Here is an 18,411-nt window from a genome sequence, read left to right as displayed (position 1 = left end):
AAATCTTTGTGTGTGTGTGTTTGTCCGGATTGCCTGAATTGTTCTGGTTGTAGAACGTGCTACCACCTCGTGCGTGACTCGCACATTTATGTTCCCCAACTATACCACATGTCTTCGTATGCGATAGTGTGCGGTTTACTATCGTGTGCTGTGCGGTTTACTATCGTGTGCATACATAGTCTACACTGTAATCGTCAACAGCCTTCATGTCATTGTAGTAACTCAAGTTGTCTTTGCGTGATCATGAACTTATGATTTATACTGTCCAATTTTTAGATGTCCAACATCTTATATGTGACTATGCACATCTATGTTTCCCAATTATCGTTCATATCTTCATGCTCGATACTTTGCGTTTGATTTTGTATTCACTCATAACGCACAGTGTGTAACGTTCTTTACTGATGTATTGTACGGTGACTTACTATTGTTGTTTGAGTGCTGGTCTATTCTGGTGAACCGAAAGACATGCCCGCTCACCACCATCAGACGCACGCCAACATTAGTGCAATTGATATCTATACCCCATGCTTGTGGTACATACGCGTATAATATACACACACGCGTAGAGTCTTTTATATTGACATTCAAATATTGGCTACGTAGACAATGAGGAATGTGCAAGCGCATCTGAAGGAACTCCGAGAATTTGTCTTTGGCCACCACTATCGCAATATCTTTATCAATTAGTATAGCCTGTATGTCTTGTTTCTGTTGGTAGGGTCTTGATGATTCTTTGCACTTGTGTCAGTGTACGTGTGTGTATGTGTCTCGTCATAGTGAGTTACATCTGATATTCCTGAATATGAACCTTCAAGTGTACCTATGACTCATAATTACATTTCGGTATCTATGGATCACCCATGCTTGGTGGCGGGCATCTTTTGAAAGTACAAGTATTTGCGTATGCGTAACGGTCTGTCTTTTGCCTCACGTATGAGAGTGTATTCAGCCGTGTACATCATTGCACGGGGAATGACACTTAAAGCTACTTGTGCTAAGTTTGTAACTGCAACCAATGTTTGTGTCCGTCCCTTTTGGCTACGACTGTATAATATATACCCATGTATATGTATCTAGCCATTCGTATGTATCTCAATAATCCACTGTTTGGTAGGTAGTCTGCCGCCTGTTTCTGTACTGGGGATTGGTGTGTTGGCATACAGTTATCATCATATGCACGCCTCGCCAACAGGCCCTGTTGTTGTTAAGCTACTTGTATGAATAAATTCAGTATATCAATTGCACTGGTAAAGAGCTGACTCTACGTATCATGCGACCACATACCCCGTTTAATATCGTTAAGTACAGTTGTGAACGTATTGCCCCCATCTAGTACCTACATCAAAGACTATTCTGTACACGTATCAATACCAATGCTCCCATATCGTCTAACGCTTTTACACCTATCGTTGCCACTATAGGGGTCCATCAAGCACATCCATCAAGAGTGTTTGGTACAATGGCTAAACACCAGCAAGAAAACCGAGTGTGAACTGTGTAATCACAAGTTTATGTTCCGGCCTATCTACGCCCCTAATACACCAACAACCCTGCCCCACACGGAATTGCTCTTGGCATTGCTCAAGCATGCAAGCAACATGGTTCTGAGGTACGTTGTTTGTGCGAGTTAGACGAAATATAAATAAATGTAATTGATTATATGTATGTATGTATGTGTGTGTGTGTGTGTATGTATAGAGGAGAGGAATAAATATATTGGTGTTTTGTGCATATACATACATACATATATCGTATATACAATCATATGTACAGACATAAATGCTTTTGTATGTATATATATATATATATATAGGTATATGTATGTATGTATGTATATTCATATACATATATGTTTGTGTATATAAGTACATGTATTTGTATATATAAGTATATGTATATGTTTATGTTTATGCAAATATACATTTGTACATGTATATAGAAGTATATGTATATGTGTGTGTGTGTGTGCATGTATGTATGTATGTATTTGTATATATTTATATGAAAATTTTTTATGCACATGTAGATATTATTATGTATATGAGAATATTATCTCTTACAGAATACTGACATATTCCGCTATTGTCGTATTCACTGCCTTGCCTTTCTTATTCCACAGGGTATTTCGCTTGATCCTGGTCGCTCTGTGCTGGCTGATAGTTATGCCGTTTGCCGTAACACGCATGTGGGCCATATTCTTTTCTCCTTCAGGATCGTTTACAGACGTACAGTTGGACTCCTTTAGCCTATCGCTTATGTGTGCGGAGGGCTTAATCATCGCAGCGAGTGTCCTGTTTATCTTTTTGGGCCTGATTGCTCTGAATAACTACATCGTCACCAACATTCCGGACGAGGAGGAAGACCTAGTATGTGGCGTTGTATGTGTGCAAAAGTGCTTGCCCCGTATGTCTGTACGTTCCCACCGCCTTTACTTTTTGGGGCTGTTTATTGTAAGATTCGCAACATCACCAAGATCTCAGGCCAGTTTCTAGGGTGTCGATGGTTGCGGTCCGTATGCATGCTCCTTTACTCATTCGCATGTGTCCGGGCAATGTTCGGATTTGTGGATATATGGTTAAGGTCCTGTCATGATGCAATGTTCATGTACACTTGCATAGATTGAACGCAGTGATCCTGTTGATTAGGGGTTCTTCGTATATGTACCTATCTAAATACCACGGATGCAGCTGTTTTGCTTTGCACGCATACACATCGTCCTGTGCAGTTTCCATTTAGTTCTCCACATATACACGACTATTCTTACTCGGTTGAACTTGCCTACATATCACAGGCGCTCCAAGAATGGCAAAGGCGCCAAGTGCGACAGAATCGAAGGCGTTTACGTCGTCAGCGCGAACGCAGGCGACGTGAAGAGCGGGAGATAGTCGAACGCGTACGCCCGACCGCTAGGGCATCAGCCCCTGGGGCACCTAGACCGTCTTTACGGGGTATGTCTAAGAACAGGAATTGAATTTGTTCGTCCATTGTACGATTTGGTGTATGTATTATATCGGGATATGTATAGGGCTGGCATTTTAATTAGGCTTGCTGCCATGGATATAACTACGTGTTCTAAGAATTTGTACGATATTGAGCTATGTAGTTACCGATACATGTTTACGTATATATATTTTTCTCATTTGGGCTCTATTGTCGTCTACATGGTGCGATAACCGAAATAACAAACGTTTGGTCCGTTCAGTTTGAAATTAGACTTCTCAAGTACGTATATAGTCCATGCTATATTGGAATGATTCTACATTTGGCTGCGTTTCTCCGCGGTTACACTCTGGCAGAGGTCAAACCCTAAAGACCCCTACTTATACTTGTACTTGTACTTGTACTTGTACTTGTACTTGTACTTGTACTTGTACTTGTACTTGTACTTGTACTTGTACTTGTACTTGTACTTGTACTTGTACTTGTACTTGTACTTGTACTTGTACTTGTACTTGTACTTGTACTTGTACTTGTACTTGTACTTATACTTATACTTATACTTATACTTATACTTATATAATAGACACACAGATGTACAGACATTCTCTTTTGAGAGCAACATGCAATCTATATTCCCCTTATCTTACTCACTTTCTATCAATTTGATTTTCTCATCCCACCCTCGAACTGCCAATGCCCCTTCCGTCTCCTCTCGCAGACTCTACGGGCCCTACACAACGCCCACTCAGTAGACGCGCCAGTACCGGCATGAGACAGCCTAGTAGCAGCGACAATATCACCACTGGTCGCCCCACAAGGGCCAGAATGAGTCCGCGTCTAAGGAGCGGCAAAATGGCCGGTGACATGGACCTGTCGCTGGGTGGCTCGGGGGGCGTGCCGAAGGGCTTGGATTACTCGGAAAGGCCCGCCTTTGTGAACCGTCTGGATAAGCTAACCCCGGAGCAACGGGCGACGTTTGAGAAGGTGCAGCAGACCTTTGCTGATCGAGCCAAGGATGGGGGGGACAAGAAAGAACTCACACCGGAAATGTTGCGAAGAACCTCCCCATTCAAACCGGAGGGATTCCCGGGCAGTCCGATGTCGGTGGGGTCTGCGGAGAGACTGGCGAAGATAAACCAGGTTTTAAAGGACAAAACACACAACAGTCCGCGAAGTGGGGCGTCACCGATTCCACAGGCTCCGTTGATATCCCAATTTTCTTTTGAGGAACAAGAATATCGGAAATCGCCGGTGACAAAGGCTCCGTTGATGTCCCAGTTTCCCTATGAACAGCAAAATTTTAGTAAGACATCGACGCCAAAGGCGCCTGTGTCCCAATTCTCTTTTGAAGAATCGATATATTCGGATTGCAGTTTGGCAGATTTGTTGGCAGGCGGCGATGACTCTCAGGCGAAAATCAGTATAGGCTCGGGCACGAGTACAGATACAGATACAAATACTACCACAACCACAACCACAACCACAAGTAAGACACACACAGATGGGATATCAGGTAGTTTGAGGCCTGCAACGGAAGTTTCTGGGAAGTTCATGGCGTGGTTGGAGAGAGATCCCGATTCATCCCACTCCACTACATCTCCACTGCAAATCACCACCCACAGCACGACACCCGACACAAGCAACACAACCAGCGACTCACACGCCACTCTCGCTAGTGCCCATACACGTGACCCATTGCACAGTCCACAATCCCTTCCGCACCACGACAGCGAGACGAAATCAACACATCAGGTACAGGATACCACCATGGCCGCTAGCCCACATAAGTCCAGTTTAAAAGCCAGCGACAGCTTCGACACTCTGGGCCGCAGCTGGAGTGATACTTTGGGTGTCAGTGTGTGGGGAGATAGCCCCACCACAGACTTCAAGGGTACGCATGGTATGCATGCGGGTCTGGATACAGCGCCAGATCTGGCCTCAAGGCTGCGATCAGACGCAAGCGCCCCGGCAGAGAATGCGAGCGAGCTTTCTGGAGACTTCATCCAGAACGGAGGTCTGTTTGGGCCGGGTGCTGCAGCAGCGAGCCGCCTGTCTGGACTCAACCAAGTGGCGCGGAGCGAGGAGAAGGAGCGCGAGTATACCGCCGCCATCGCCAGTCTCATCCAAGAACGCAAGTTAAACGCACGCAAGACACTCGACGGTGTGCAGTCCCCGACCCGCAAGCAAGCGGTAGATGGGGTGGTGCCACCGGCGAAGCAGGCCTCCACAGGTCCGGATGGCATCAGCAGTAGCAACGGAGCCGAGCCATTCTGGTTCCGGGGTATGGAACGTGGCCAGGGTATGGCAGGTGGCACGGACCGACTCTCGTCGTCACAGGACTATAGCCATACGAGTGCGCATGAGAGCCCTCTGCTAGGATCCGCGGCGCATGACAGGATCATGGGGCGGACGAATGGGATACCTCCGGTTATGCGGTCTCACAGCAGCGGTGATAGTGCATCGCAGGGAGAAGCGTCGGTTGGGTCGAGTGCTGCAGGCGATGGCGATAGTACACTGAGCGCCATACGTATGCAGATGTACGCCTTACAAGACGACATGAGGCGGGCTGAGGGCTTACCCGGCACTTCGGCGGGGGTTAGATATAGGCCTGCCTCTGCCACTGATCTATCTGCGGGTGACCGGGGTGCATGGGATGACAATGGCGCCTATAGACCTGAGGACAGGACCGGGAGTGGGACCGACCAACCCAACTTCAGCGACGGGGACATCAGCAACGACACCCCGAGCGATGGGAGTGACGCGGAGGCAGACGGGCAGCACGACGGCAATGCGCTCGGGTTCGACTTTGGCCGGGTGGATAACGGTAATGACCCAGACGGGGGAGAGGGCGGGTTCGGCTTGGCCGGGCTATTCGACGGGCCTCACGAAGACGCGAGCTTTGAGGAGCTCATCGGGCTGAGCGGACCTATGACCAACCTGCTCGAGAATCTGTTCTGGGTACTGCTGTTCCTGTCGGCGTTTGTGTGCCTGCTGGGCTATCTGCCGTGTGTGTTCGGCTTCTACCTCGTACGCATGGGCCAGTTCCTAAGGGAGTGCAGCGGGGATGTGGTAGGTATGGCAGGGCTGTCCTTATTTGGCCTTGAAACGGGACTTTCGGGCGTGAACTCCACCTTAAGTGATGTGGTCCACGATACACTGGCTAGCGTGGCGAAGGAAAGTGCGGTACATCTTTCAGAAAACCTGACTGTCAACATAGCCGGCAATTTCTCCTCCACCCTGAACGGCACCACGGACGCAATTCTTCTGAACATCAACCCGCTGTACCTGGAAAATCTCGTCCTAACGGGGTCTTCTGACGGGTCTCATCCCGGTCTAACCAGCGCCTCGACACTGTACGACTATCTGCCAATCTTCTACGGTCTAGTGGGCTACATAGGCCTGGCCTCGTTCGCCTCACTAATCCTCCACGTGACCGAATCGCGCGACTTCCCCACGGGCGCCTCCCCCACCAACCGCTCGGCCGCCAAGTTTCTGCGCAAGACATTCGTGTTCTTTGTCAGCCTGGTCAAGGTCTGTGGCCTGGTCTTAACGGAGCTGGGTGTGTTCCCGTTGCTGTGTGGTTGGTGGCTAGACATCTGTGCCCTGCCCCTGGTGTCGGCGACGCTGAGCTCGCGCGTGCAGTACGCCCAGGCCAACCATGCGACGGCTGCGTTCTTGCACTGGATAGCCGGCATGTTGTACATGTCGCACTTTGCTGCGTTTGTGGGTATGTGAGATGAGGGGGTATTAGGGGGATCAGTTGTATCATGTGAATGCCCTAGTGTAGACGACCAGTGCGTCTGTGAGCGTTTCGGTCAAGACCACACAGGACAAAGCTATGTGGTAAATGCCATCTTGTACGGGATTGCTCGTGTGTTGTGCATGTCCCACTTTCGCTGGGTTTGAGGGGTGTGAAGGTTTGGCCTGGGGTTTGTGCGATATCTTTTTTTATGGCCATACTCTATAGTTGTTCTTTGATTGCTTGGTAGTTCCCTCGGTATACACCGGCCAACTATGCGGCAGCTGCAGTCTTGCCTTCGATAGTTGTCATTCTGTGTTCAACACCCCATGTGCCTTTCGAGAGTTCCTGCAGTAGCTTACCAGCGCCTAATGTCACCATCCACAGAAGACTCGCCAGTCAATTAAACACAATACAACAACACCTTATATTGTTTCTCCTGTACTTCTGTTGTCCTCTCTCTTATACACTCTTCTGTGTCGTTCTCGTACACTCACTCCGTTCTCCTCAACTGTGCAGGTGTCGTGAGAGATGAGGTGCGCCCGGGTGTGCTGTGGTTCCTGCGTAATCCCAATGATCCAGGTTTTCAGCCTGTCAAGGAGATGATTGAGCTGCCCGTACATCACCATGTGCGCCGTATTGTCACTTCAGCGGTCATGTACGGCCTGGTAGTCCTCTGGTTGGTATGTGACGGATGTTCGATGCGTTGCTGTCGTATACCACGTGGGGTTCCGCCATATATATGCCTATGTATATTATTATGTATATGTATATGTAATGTATGTGCATCCTATACTACATACAGTATGTGCATCAGTTTTCTTACTGCTCGTTCACCCCCGCGCGCCCTATCGTCGCATGGGCTGTAGTGTACGGCTGAGTGGTTCTTTCACTCTCCGATGAGAGAGGTGACAGGTCTCATGCGTGCCAATTGTTGCGAGTGCAGGCCATTTCGCATGTCTGTAGAGCTCTTCCGTGTGCATTCCCTCATGCGTGTGTGTATGTGGCTCTGCTAGTGTGAATTTATGTCGATGTGTGCGGGTACTCTTTGGCCGGTCTACTTTCGGTGCATAGCACTGTAGTTGCGCATCCGCCACACGAGTATGTCTTCGGGCTGATACGGGTCGTACAGGTGTTGCCTTCCTACAGAGTTCAATACAGCCAGTCGGCGATCAGCCTGACTGACGTTCTGAGTTCAACTATATCGTTCCACCATTGATCTAAGATCTAACCCTCTGTTTCCGCCATGCAGGTGTATGTACCCGTCTCCCTGGCGTGCTCCCTGGGTGTGTATCCCGCGAATGTTCTTTTGGACGAGCCTCTGGCAGACGTCCCCGTGGACCTAGTGCTGTTCCATATGGTGCTGCCCTGGAGTGTGGAGAAGCTTTATCCGGCCGACGATGGGAAGAGTTTGGTACGCAAGTGGCTGACTTGGATGGGCCAGAAAATGGGTGTAGTGGAGTATCTACTTGTCCAAGAAGGCGAAGGAGTGCGGGTGGTCAGTGCCGCAGAGCCTGAAGTGGTACCGGAGACCGAGAGCGCGGACGATAGTGATCTGGCTGTGGGTGTAGATGAACCTGCACCTCAAAATTTGGACTCGGGGCGGGAAAGCCCGGAAGGAAGCGTAGGAAGTGCGGAGAATAATTCTGTTGGGGTCTCCAGTGACAGTGACATGGGAGCACAGGTAGAAAGTTCGTCGCAAACTAGCCTGCACATGACCACAGTTGAAGACCCAACATCCGCTTCTATAAATAGACCGCATGATCAAGCTATAAATAGAACGGGGTTTCCAGACCGGCCGGAAGGCTACAGTGGGGGCTTTGTGCTGGGTAGTGGAACGAAAGGTAAGGAAGAAGTCAATTACAGGACACCAGAGGTCGACAGTCATAGCAATGGGTCCCCTTGGGAAAGCCCCTTACCAAGTACGAGCTCGTCCTCGGATACCGATACTGAGACGCGCCAAAACCTGCTGCCCATTATTGGGACGGCGTCAGACACAGCCGCGTACAGGAGGCAGGCCATCGAGCGGTCTGTGCAGAATTATAAATATAGGCGCGCGCATACACCGTCACATCCTCAAGAAAGGCGTGGGTCACCCGCACCCGTCTCAGAGGACACCACGACAGAGGAAGAGGGGCCATCGAGTCAAACAAGCAAGCGAGTGTTTGAGGATAAGGACCTGGCCAGGCATGTGAATGGGTTGGTGTTGACCAGGACAGTGAGCACGGTCAGTTGGAACCACGCAGACCCACCGCTGTATATCCGTCCAGACACCCACGTGGTTACGCGCACGCCCATACAGACACGGGAAGCGACGGGGGATAGCCTGCTGTCCAGGCGGAGCTCGGGTGGCTACGGAACGGGGCCCAGGAATACCCATGCACACAACAGTAGGAGTGCAGCAACCAACGGGCAAGCACGAGCACAGCCACAGCCACGTGAGCTGGTTCCGCCACAGACACGTGACGGTGCACGGCCTGTGCTCGAGGGACAGGAGGATAGGGGGGAGGCGCAACCGGTTGACAGAGTAGTGCTACCCGAGAATAACCCCAACGCAGCACCTGCGCAGGCCTTGACGGAGGTGGTGGATGCCGCGGATGTGGGCAGAACTATTGAACACTTCAGACTGAAGATGCTGGGCTTTGTGACCCTGATCTTCTTGTCGTTGTTTGCGATCGACTTGACACTCGCCATTGTACCAGGTAGGTCATTCTGAATGTATCCTTGCGCGTCGGTGCTGGGTTGGCGTTGTACGGCGTGTTGGTGTGTGATTCCATTGTATCTGGGCGCAGCGTCGGTATATATGTATAGCGGAGCCATACAGACAATAGTCTCAGTCTTACATCCCCTAATATTTAGGGCATGTGTGCTATTTACAACCCTGTTGTACTTTTGTATTGATTACCCGCGTATACTTGACGTATGCACGCCAGCTTGAAACGGAAGCGCTCTATCGCTTGTCATGAGCACCACAAACACAGCTACCTGTCATTCAGCTGGGAGCCGAAGCACACAAACTCTGAGTGACATATACCAGCACGTACGCAACTCGCGCGTACGTTTATGTATGCTGTATAGCTATGGAAATCATTATGTGAATATTCTCAGCTCATTGGATGTGCATATGGCAGATCTGTTTACCTTGATATTTACTGTAGATCTATATACCATTCACAACAGTTCTATTTATACATATACGACATATACACATATACTACCAATAGATTACGTATACACGACATATATATTTTTACAACAGATCTATTCATGTATATACGGCGTGTACACATTTACAACACATCTATGTATTATATACAACATATACCTATCCATATGTGCTATACTCATGGTTGGTATTTGCTTATTCTTATTGGCTTTCCCATTCCGTAAACACTTCGTATCCGTTGCGTGCTCGTATATCCGTTGCCAGTGTGTCGTAATATGATCCACCGTTTGTGTCTCACTGCGAGTCACGTCTGGTTGTCGTCTCGCTTTATAATTGCACTCTCCCACTGGGCTACAAGTACCGCGTCAATAATTACCGTTTAACTCGTGCTATTCAACATATCGCTGTGCCCGGTACAGCGACAAAACATCCCTTGCTGCACGCTGACTAACTCCAAATGTACTATATTACACAGTTTGTGCATTGTGCATTGCCATACACTCAAAAGGCATGTTTTGGCACTGCTTTGTCCATCGAATAGTCTGCAAACGATCACTACACCTGTGTCACGCCCGCAGATTCGCCTACTATCAACGTACTTATAATTAAGTAGCCACCTAGCATCCACCTAGAACTTATTTATAGACCAAGCCAAAGCCAAACCATCATACTCACATGTCATATACTACTACCACACAGTGAGTGTGGGGCGCCTGGTCACCACCCTGGTCATCGGCCGAACCATCCACGACCTGTACTCTCTAGCGGTAGGTATATATGTGCTGTGGGGAGCCCACGTGGCTGTGCGGGGTATCATCACTGCTGCGAACCGGGTGGCTGACCTGGTTGTGGGCAATGAGGCCAGCGAGGACAGTCAGCAGCACCTTATTTCCTCTGTAGATAGGGTAAGCCAGCCCTGTGCTTTATTCGTGGTCCCAAGTGATGCTGGTTACTTTGTATCGGTTGTATGCGCCTTCCTTGTTAGTCATTTTTGGATGTCTATGTGCCCAAGTGATGCTGGTTACTTTGTATCGGTTGTATGCGTCTTCCTTGTTAGTCATGTTTGGAGGTCTTGGTGCCCAAGTGATGCTGGTTTCTTTGTATCGGTTGTATGCGCCTTCCTTGTTAGTCGTGTTTGGGGGTCGTGGTGCCTTGGTTAAATGTACCATGGCCGTGCTTGGCACAGTCTTGACCACTCGGGCGACGATGTACATGCATATCGGGAGTGCGCGGTGAATCTAATCTCCGCTGAAGGTCTTTTCTGCTTCGCATTCCTTCCTCTATAAGCAGCAACCTCATGAAACCAATACTCTTTCTATCTCGACTGATGATAGCTCGATAGTCGTATGTGGATAGTTGTTCCGTTCTTAGTTGATGTCAGCAGGGGTTGTCAACCGAAAGTAGCGGTTTCGGTATTAGAGGAGGTCTCCATCAATACCCAAGTCCATTGATTCTATGCCGGTGTTCGTTGTACCGGGACTTACCGGGACGCATGTTTTAATCCTGTTATTTTGTTCCTGCAGATCAACAAAGCACTCGGCCTGGTGGTGTGGTACGTACTTGTAATCCCATTCCTGGCGGGGCTAGTGAGTGAGCTGCTGTTCATCATTCCTCTGACTGTGGCGGATAATGAGTCCGTGATCTTCCACCCCTTCCAGACTTGGGCTGGGGGTATAGTGTTGACCAAGGTATGCTGGCTGGTGTGTATACATCTGTTAGGCTTACTTGGTTGTAGGAGTCTCCAATACGTGTTGTGTTGATCAAACTGTGGCGGACAACGGAATGGCTATTTTCTCTCCCTCCCTATCAGATCTGGGCCGAGATTTAGTATAAGCACTGTACAGTCTAAATCTTACTGTAAAATGAGTCTGAACGAGGCACCTCACATTGTACCCTCTGAAGTATTTGGGTTCTATTGGAAGACAAGCGAGTAGGCTCGGGTAGTGAGTATGTATGTATATGTATGTGTATATATATATATGTGAGGCAACTGGGTGAATGGCAGTGATATACCGTGCCTTCGTATTCTGAAGTCGCAATACAAGTCCAATGCAGACTTCGCGAATCCTACACGCCATATACTCATCATCTACACATACGTTTCTCGTCTCAGGTGGCGCACAAGCTACTGATGCTTGGCCCAGTAAACAGCTGGCAGGACACGTTCCTCATTCTGGCAGCCACGCCGTACGACGAGCTCGACACAACACACCTACACCAGACCATCACCAGGCCCGTTGTGGAAGTGTTGCTGCTGAGCTTACTGGTGCCCTATGTTGCCTCCAAGGGTGTCTTCGCCTTCTTCTGCTCGTCTCCGGATCTGATCAACGTATGTGTGCTTGTGTGTATGTGTATTAGTTCTTGCTGTAATTCCTGTGAAACTATTCCGCAATGCGAATTGTTGAGCCTGGAAGTTCATTGCATTTTATATTAAGAGCTTAGTTTATTCACCTGCCATCTGTATAGGCCGCACATCAGCGTTCTTTTTAGGATTGATATCGATTTGTTTTCGCTTTTTGATCTATCTTGAATTGGCACTTAACCTTGTTAGATTTAGGATGTCATTAACAAAAAGTACATGTTCTTGGTGCTGCTTGAGTTCAGCTTTTAGTACATTTTATAGTATGAATCCGCGAGTGGTTTGTGTAAACGCCTGCGCCATTCACCATCATCCTCCTTGGCACACTTAATATCCAATAATAATGTGCCTAGTTTGCTTCCTCCAATTTGTTGGTGGGTAGGCAGTTGTATTAAGATGACACCCTTACTTACCTTATACTTTCGATTTATTTGTCCTGTATCTGCACAGTTCGTATTCCGGTATTCGCACCTGGCGTTTCTCTCAGGCGTGTTGTTTTACAAAATGGCCGAACTTACGCAAGAGTGGGTCAGCACAGTACATGATGACGTGAAGAAGAAGAAGTATCTTATCGACCTTACTCTACTAAACATCGACGATAAGAGCGATAACGGGGGTGTTGCGCCCACGCAGCATCTGCATACGGATTAGCATATGCTTCTTGAAAATAAATATAACTATGACTGGTTTTGATATTTGTTTTACATGCGTAGATATAGATAAACAAGGACAGGCTACACCGTTTCAGACTATGCAGTTCATCACAAGCGGTCATAATTTTACCAAAACTCCTTTTGAAATAACGACAATCAAGTTTTAGAATTTACAATAGTGCATAACATATTACTTTCAGATCGATATCATTGGAACCATACAGAGAGTGCATTCATGAATCGTACGACATACTCGGAGTCAACGATTTCAAATCTGTGCGGCAGAAGACAGATCGTTTTGGCGTCGACGATAGGAAATCAAGTTCTGCCACAAATTAATGTGCAATGAATCAACAAGAGGCCAAGAGGGGTTTCTTATTAACGAAGTGTCTATTTAAGTTTGATCGGCTATAATATTGATAGAGCACGAAACTGAATGTCACTTCGCTATAGATCAGCACATTGGGTGTAATTTTATATACAACATATTCACATTTTTATTCTGCGTCAGCGATTATAGTTCGTAGGTTATACGACGCATTCCAAACCAGCCCATTCTCTTGCTGGCAAACAATACCATCCTGACCTACTGTAAACTCGTGCTCAACTATAGGGCACAGACAGGTGACGGGATATCTCACGCCGCTAAGTGTTATCGATTCGTTGTAGCACGGTGCAGTCATACATGAAGCATACAATCCTTTCTCACGATCCGTGGAGCTCAATTTCCATCCGTAGATACTGTCCCCTGATTCGTTGCCCGAAAAGGCCAGGCTAAAGTCAGAGATAAGCTCTGCCGGTCCAGTTGGCAGGTCAACGTACATATTCTTTGGATTGTTCACATATTGGCAGATAGGGGCACTGTTCGGCTCACTGCACCCGGCACTATTAGATCCTTCGGGACATGCTTGGAGGGTTTCTTTCGACAAGGTATCATTCAGAATGGAATCGACGCCCACGTAATTACTTCCGTGCCAAGCTACACATCCACAGCGACCCACCCCCTTACTATTTTCTTCATTCGTCCAAGAAACTATCTCGCATACTGCGTAGAAACACAGGGCGTAATTGACTATGGGCGTATCGATGGCTATATTGTCGGCGGTAGAGCATTCAACTGTATAGCCTGCATTATTACCTCGGAAGTCAAGATCTGGTGGTGGCAGTATTGGTGATTGATCTGGGCTGGGCGTATATTGAATCATCTGGTCTATTGCAGGCGAGCTAATACTCTTTGCGGCCGAATTACTGCACAACATAAACAAGCCCAGGGAAACAGTCAAGATTGAGGAAATCATATTCTATTTAGATTTCGTTTAGATTCAGTAGACGATTAATACTCCCCCTTTTATATTGGCCTTTCTCAGATATTTTGTTTACTCCGCTTCCTTCAATCTTCTACTACATACTCCACTCCTTCGCGGCCGTCGACTGCTTCAAAGCCTGTCGGCTGTTTGGCTTTTTGCTTCCGTTGAAAGATTCCTTTTGCTCTTTGGGTTCCAAACCATTCACATTTCCTGGTGACTTCTTATTCCTAATAACTAGGGAACGACCGTCGCGACGTGTTGCCAAGAATGTCGTTTTTTTTTCCAGTTAAAGCCAGACTGGGACATGTAAATATTAAACTATATATTATAGAAAAACTGAAAAGGCCTAAATACATATGTAGCCTCTGACGGAGTCTGACTCTTGTTCATTTTTTTTTGTACAATTTGAAACCCCGAAAAGGTCATGAAGAGGGAAGAGTTGAAGCTATTTTTAAAGGCGAAGAATATAACTTGCGCTAAATATAAATAATTAAACAAACGACGAGTTCTGGAGTTCACAACTTCACGACTCGCAACAGAGCTCTCCCCTCTCAGACAGTCAGACCTCAGGCACCATATGTACTCACTCTGCTCAGGTTGACTGCTGTGGCCTGTGACTGTGAGTCTACATAGTTCTTAGTTCTGACTGCCTGACTCAGAGTCTCAGACTGTCTATGTATGTATTTAAAATAACTAAATATCTGCATTCTTCAACCACTTGTGACAACCAGGCTGTCTGTCTCGCTGTTGCTGTGTTGCAATGTTGTCTCATGTCCGAGTCCCTGACAAGTGACAACTGTCTCTGTCGACTGTCTGAATGTATGTCACATTCCACTCAAATGATACTTCACTGTCATTGGGTCATGTTTTAAAAATAAGAGATCGAGGAGTAGATCGTACAAAAGAACGGAAAAAAATACTTTTGTATGTATGATACATAATTGTTTTTTAAAAATAAAAAATAAAACAATTAGATCTTTTGTTTTGTTGTTTTGTTTTTAAAAAATAATAAAAACAAAACAAACAAAACAAAACAAAACACACCGACCCACTGATCCTTCATCCTCTTGGTTCCTTTAGTGGACCTTTGGCTTGGAATCTTGGATAACACGAGTAAACACAAGTCCTCGAGTATTGCAGTACATAGCCCTATTTCTAGGTTCAAACTGTCCATTTCTATAATGTAGACACAAGTTATACCATTTGAAGTGAAAGTGGCAATACATAGCAGCATTTGCGATACTAGCTAAAGGGATGGGCGTATTCATGTGACTAAATGATAGCTACGTTGTCAATTATGTGAGTAGTGTATTGTATTGAACGTGAGAGATTGCACATGTGCGTAGTGACACTTTGTGTGTGGTTGCGGCGGAGAAATGATAGATAGATGGCGTTGGAATGAAGGCTGTAGGCTTAGTTGGCTATGCAGTGCAGACTTTGTCTGAAGGACTAGACATAGTGGAACAGTAACTGAGTCTAATAGAAACTCCGAGTATAAAAGGAACAGTCAAAAGACAGAAACGGACAGTTCTATCGTGAGTACAATCACGTATATTAGACTGTTCGCAGTCGACAATTGCACTTTAGTACTACATACAGAAGAAGAAGAAAAAAATAAGAGCTTTTTTTAACGTATATATGTATCGGGTTTGGAAACTTTGTGACTAGGGCGGGAAGTACACCTAAAAGTAAAATGAACCGTATCGGCTGTGTCTATCAATAAGATGTCGATATGAAATAGAAATTCACCGGTTAAAAGGTGCGCTCATGTAGGACGAATGAAGACTTAGAAAGTGCGCATTTATGGATATAACCATAGCTGACATAAATAAAAGTAGTGTCTCTCCGTGATTTGATCGCTTTTGCATGTTTTGATCCGAGGGTTAGCGATGTGTATTGTGCCTTATAAGGCTTGTATAGGGCCATACGATAACTAGTAGGATGTGGAAGGTATAGTACACTGCCAAATATTGAGCATCCTGAGGGAATCGTAGGTTTTTTTTATAGTCGAGTCAAAATGGCTCATCCATTATCAACATTTGCCGATCTGAATGACGAAAGATGTCAATCGGGAAGGTTCTTCGGTACGACATGTGAATGTGTATACTCCGTCGTGAAAAGGGGGCGAAGTGGACATGTTACTTACTCAATGGCGTATCCTTGATGCGGCCACCGACTTTTAGGTTTACATCATCGACACGTATAAATTATGGGTTTAGGGATTCATCTAGCCGTGATGCACCCAGAAAAGTGATCTATCTTGGTGCGGGCTCTTATGGCCCTATATGCCACCTAACCCCTAAAGATTTGAGAGAATTAGATAACTTAATATGGAATGGCAAGACGATACTGAAGGATGCATGCGCTTACCCACAATAGAAACTTTTTTAGAGGAACAAGGGAGAATATAGGTCATTACAATTCTCGGCCATCTCAACGTAGAATACTTTATTGCATTTATCTCTATCTACCACGCACGCACACAAACTGCCATCTCTTGACGTATATGTACAACCTTCGTTATATTTCCTCGCACGTACTCACAGGGGTACGATGTCTACGTTTCGGAAAATCATACTTACAGAATTTGAACGCCAACTTCTAGATCGAAGTATGACTTAATAGTTCTTTGTTAACTACCACCCGGTTGATTAGCGTAGCATCGTCGGTGTTAGCCTTGATTTTATCTTATACTGTGCGTATATCGCAATTATTCATAGATAAGCAGGCGGCTAGTAGCTGCAAGGGATCTCATTATAGGATGTGTTAGTACAGGGCTATCTACGTTCAAGTTCTGAGCTAAATACGATCATATCCTTAGTACTAAATCCAGCAGGGAATACTTTGCATCTTTGAACAGCATACGCACGCAAAGCTAGTAACCTTATCTTTGTATAAGCCGAAATATCTGACAGCACTACAGTAGCTGACCACGATAATGGCGCTAGAACGATCATCTTAATCAACATGCATACATACCCGAGAAATCAAATGCCATACATACCCAATCAATATATAATACTCTTCAACATACGCATAGCATGATACTTATGCCCCTCTGATCGCCCGCCCACAGATAATCGCCCAAATCTATCAAGCAACATCTTGCGGGCAACTGAGTGTACGAAATCTTTATCTCAAGCTGATCACCGCTAACGTCTTCACCGGACTGGCGGTATGTTTACCCAAAGAAAGAGTTTATTTGATTAATTTTTATAGACTCTTATGTCATAGCCTTTTGAACATCAGAAGGCTAAAAATCAAAAATGATTATGTATTTATCGTGCGTGTACACATATATATATTTTTTTTATAAAAAATGTATTTATGTACAGGGGTAAGAGGTGCACCGTGCTCTTACGGATCTTTAGGCGCGCTTTTCAAGCAATCCAATGGGATGGGAGAAAACAATGTGAATGTGTGCTTTTCAGTTTCACCAGAGGTTCGTACGTATGTATTTATTTTTGGTTACGTGTTAAAAATATTAAGATACACACGGTATAACACACCTGTGTATGTTTTATAAATAAATATATATGTATAGATACTATGTACTATATTGCTTGCTGCATATGCTGTTGGATATGAATATTTGTTTAGCATATGCGTAATGGTGGTAGCATATACAAACTTTTCATCACACGTACGTTTACATCGCAATACGAATACGCCATACCCCGTGAACTGACAAGTATATCCATCACTGGCCCATGTCAAACGAGGGTAAGTCGCGCTCATATCTTACACTAACAAGCTAAGGTCGGCACGACACTGTCTCGATAAACTAAGTAGCACACATATTCACCGTATACACTATACTCAAGGAAAAGAGTAGTTATATATATCGTCTCATATATACTCACATACTATACTCTCTTTTGAATGCTATCGGGAAGCATCGATAATGGAGAAGAACGTAGCCACGGAAGTGGGCGCACGTGAGCGGTTATCCAAAGCCATATACTTTCATCACCCTACCCGTGACTCAAGAAACACCGTACCTGAACCCTTGCCAAGTGCATGCGGGTTTCCATATGCGTTTGATGGTGAAACAGACGATAAAAGAGAAAAGCGTTCTGATGCATACCTAGAATGTTGGGGGGTTATTGAGGGACTGATAGACTACCATACGAACGATCTATACTCGCAATTGTATGGAGACGTCAATAAATTTGTGCGGAGAGCTTCTGTTGCATTCAATAAAAGAACAGCTATTGTTGAGGTAAGTGTTTTTTCTATACCTC

The 18,411-nt window shown here is 46.1% G+C and overlaps 3 protein-coding genes across 3 annotated transcripts in view; 2 read left to right on the top strand and 1 right to left on the bottom strand.

Moving 5' to 3' along the window:
- Nucleotides 1-1,424: 1,424 nt before the first annotated feature.
- On the top strand, nt 1,425-12,894 carry SARC_02263 (hypothetical protein; the record flags this gene model as incomplete). The annotated part of the gene is made up of 10 exons (XM_014304001.1): nt 1,425-1,612; nt 2,123-2,369; nt 2,795-2,951; nt 3,662-6,670; nt 7,202-7,365; nt 7,935-9,384; nt 10,548-10,753; nt 11,372-11,536; nt 11,962-12,177; nt 12,658-12,894. Coding segments are annotated over 10 exons (6,003 nt in total), but the record flags the coding sequence as incomplete, so codon positions are not given.
- A 423-nt stretch (nt 12,895-13,317) lies between these two features.
- SARC_02262 (hypothetical protein) lies at nt 13,318-14,158 on the bottom strand (the record flags this gene model as incomplete). The annotated part of the gene is made up of 1 exon (XM_014304000.1): nt 13,318-14,158. One exon carries the CDS (start codon nt 14,156-14,158, stop codon nt 13,358-13,360), a length of 801 nt encoding a protein of 266 aa, XP_014159475.1. The 3' UTR covers nt 13,318-13,357.
- Nucleotides 14,159-18,066: 3,908 nt separating this feature from the next.
- SARC_02261 (origin recognition complex (ORC) subunit 3) overlaps nt 18,067-18,411 on the top strand; it is a gene marked incomplete at its 3' end in the record, with an annotated part of 3,096 nt that continues 2,751 nt past the window's right edge. Inside the window, exon 1 of the mRNA XM_014303999.1 lies at nt 18,067-18,389. Within this exon, the coding sequence (XP_014159474.1) occupies nt 18,072-18,389 (318 nt within the window). The 5' untranslated portion in view covers nt 18,067-18,071. The remainder of the gene's footprint in view (nt 18,390-18,411) is intronic.

The sequence above is a fragment of the Sphaeroforma arctica genome (assembly GCF_001186125.1).
Source record: "Sphaeroforma arctica JP610 unplaced genomic scaffold supercont1.99, whole genome shotgun sequence".
NCBI lineage: Eukaryota > Ichthyosporea > Ichthyophonida > Sphaeroforma > Sphaeroforma arctica.
The sequence above is the reverse complement of the archived record's forward strand: the minus strand, read 5'-3'. Positions and strand labels throughout refer to the sequence as shown.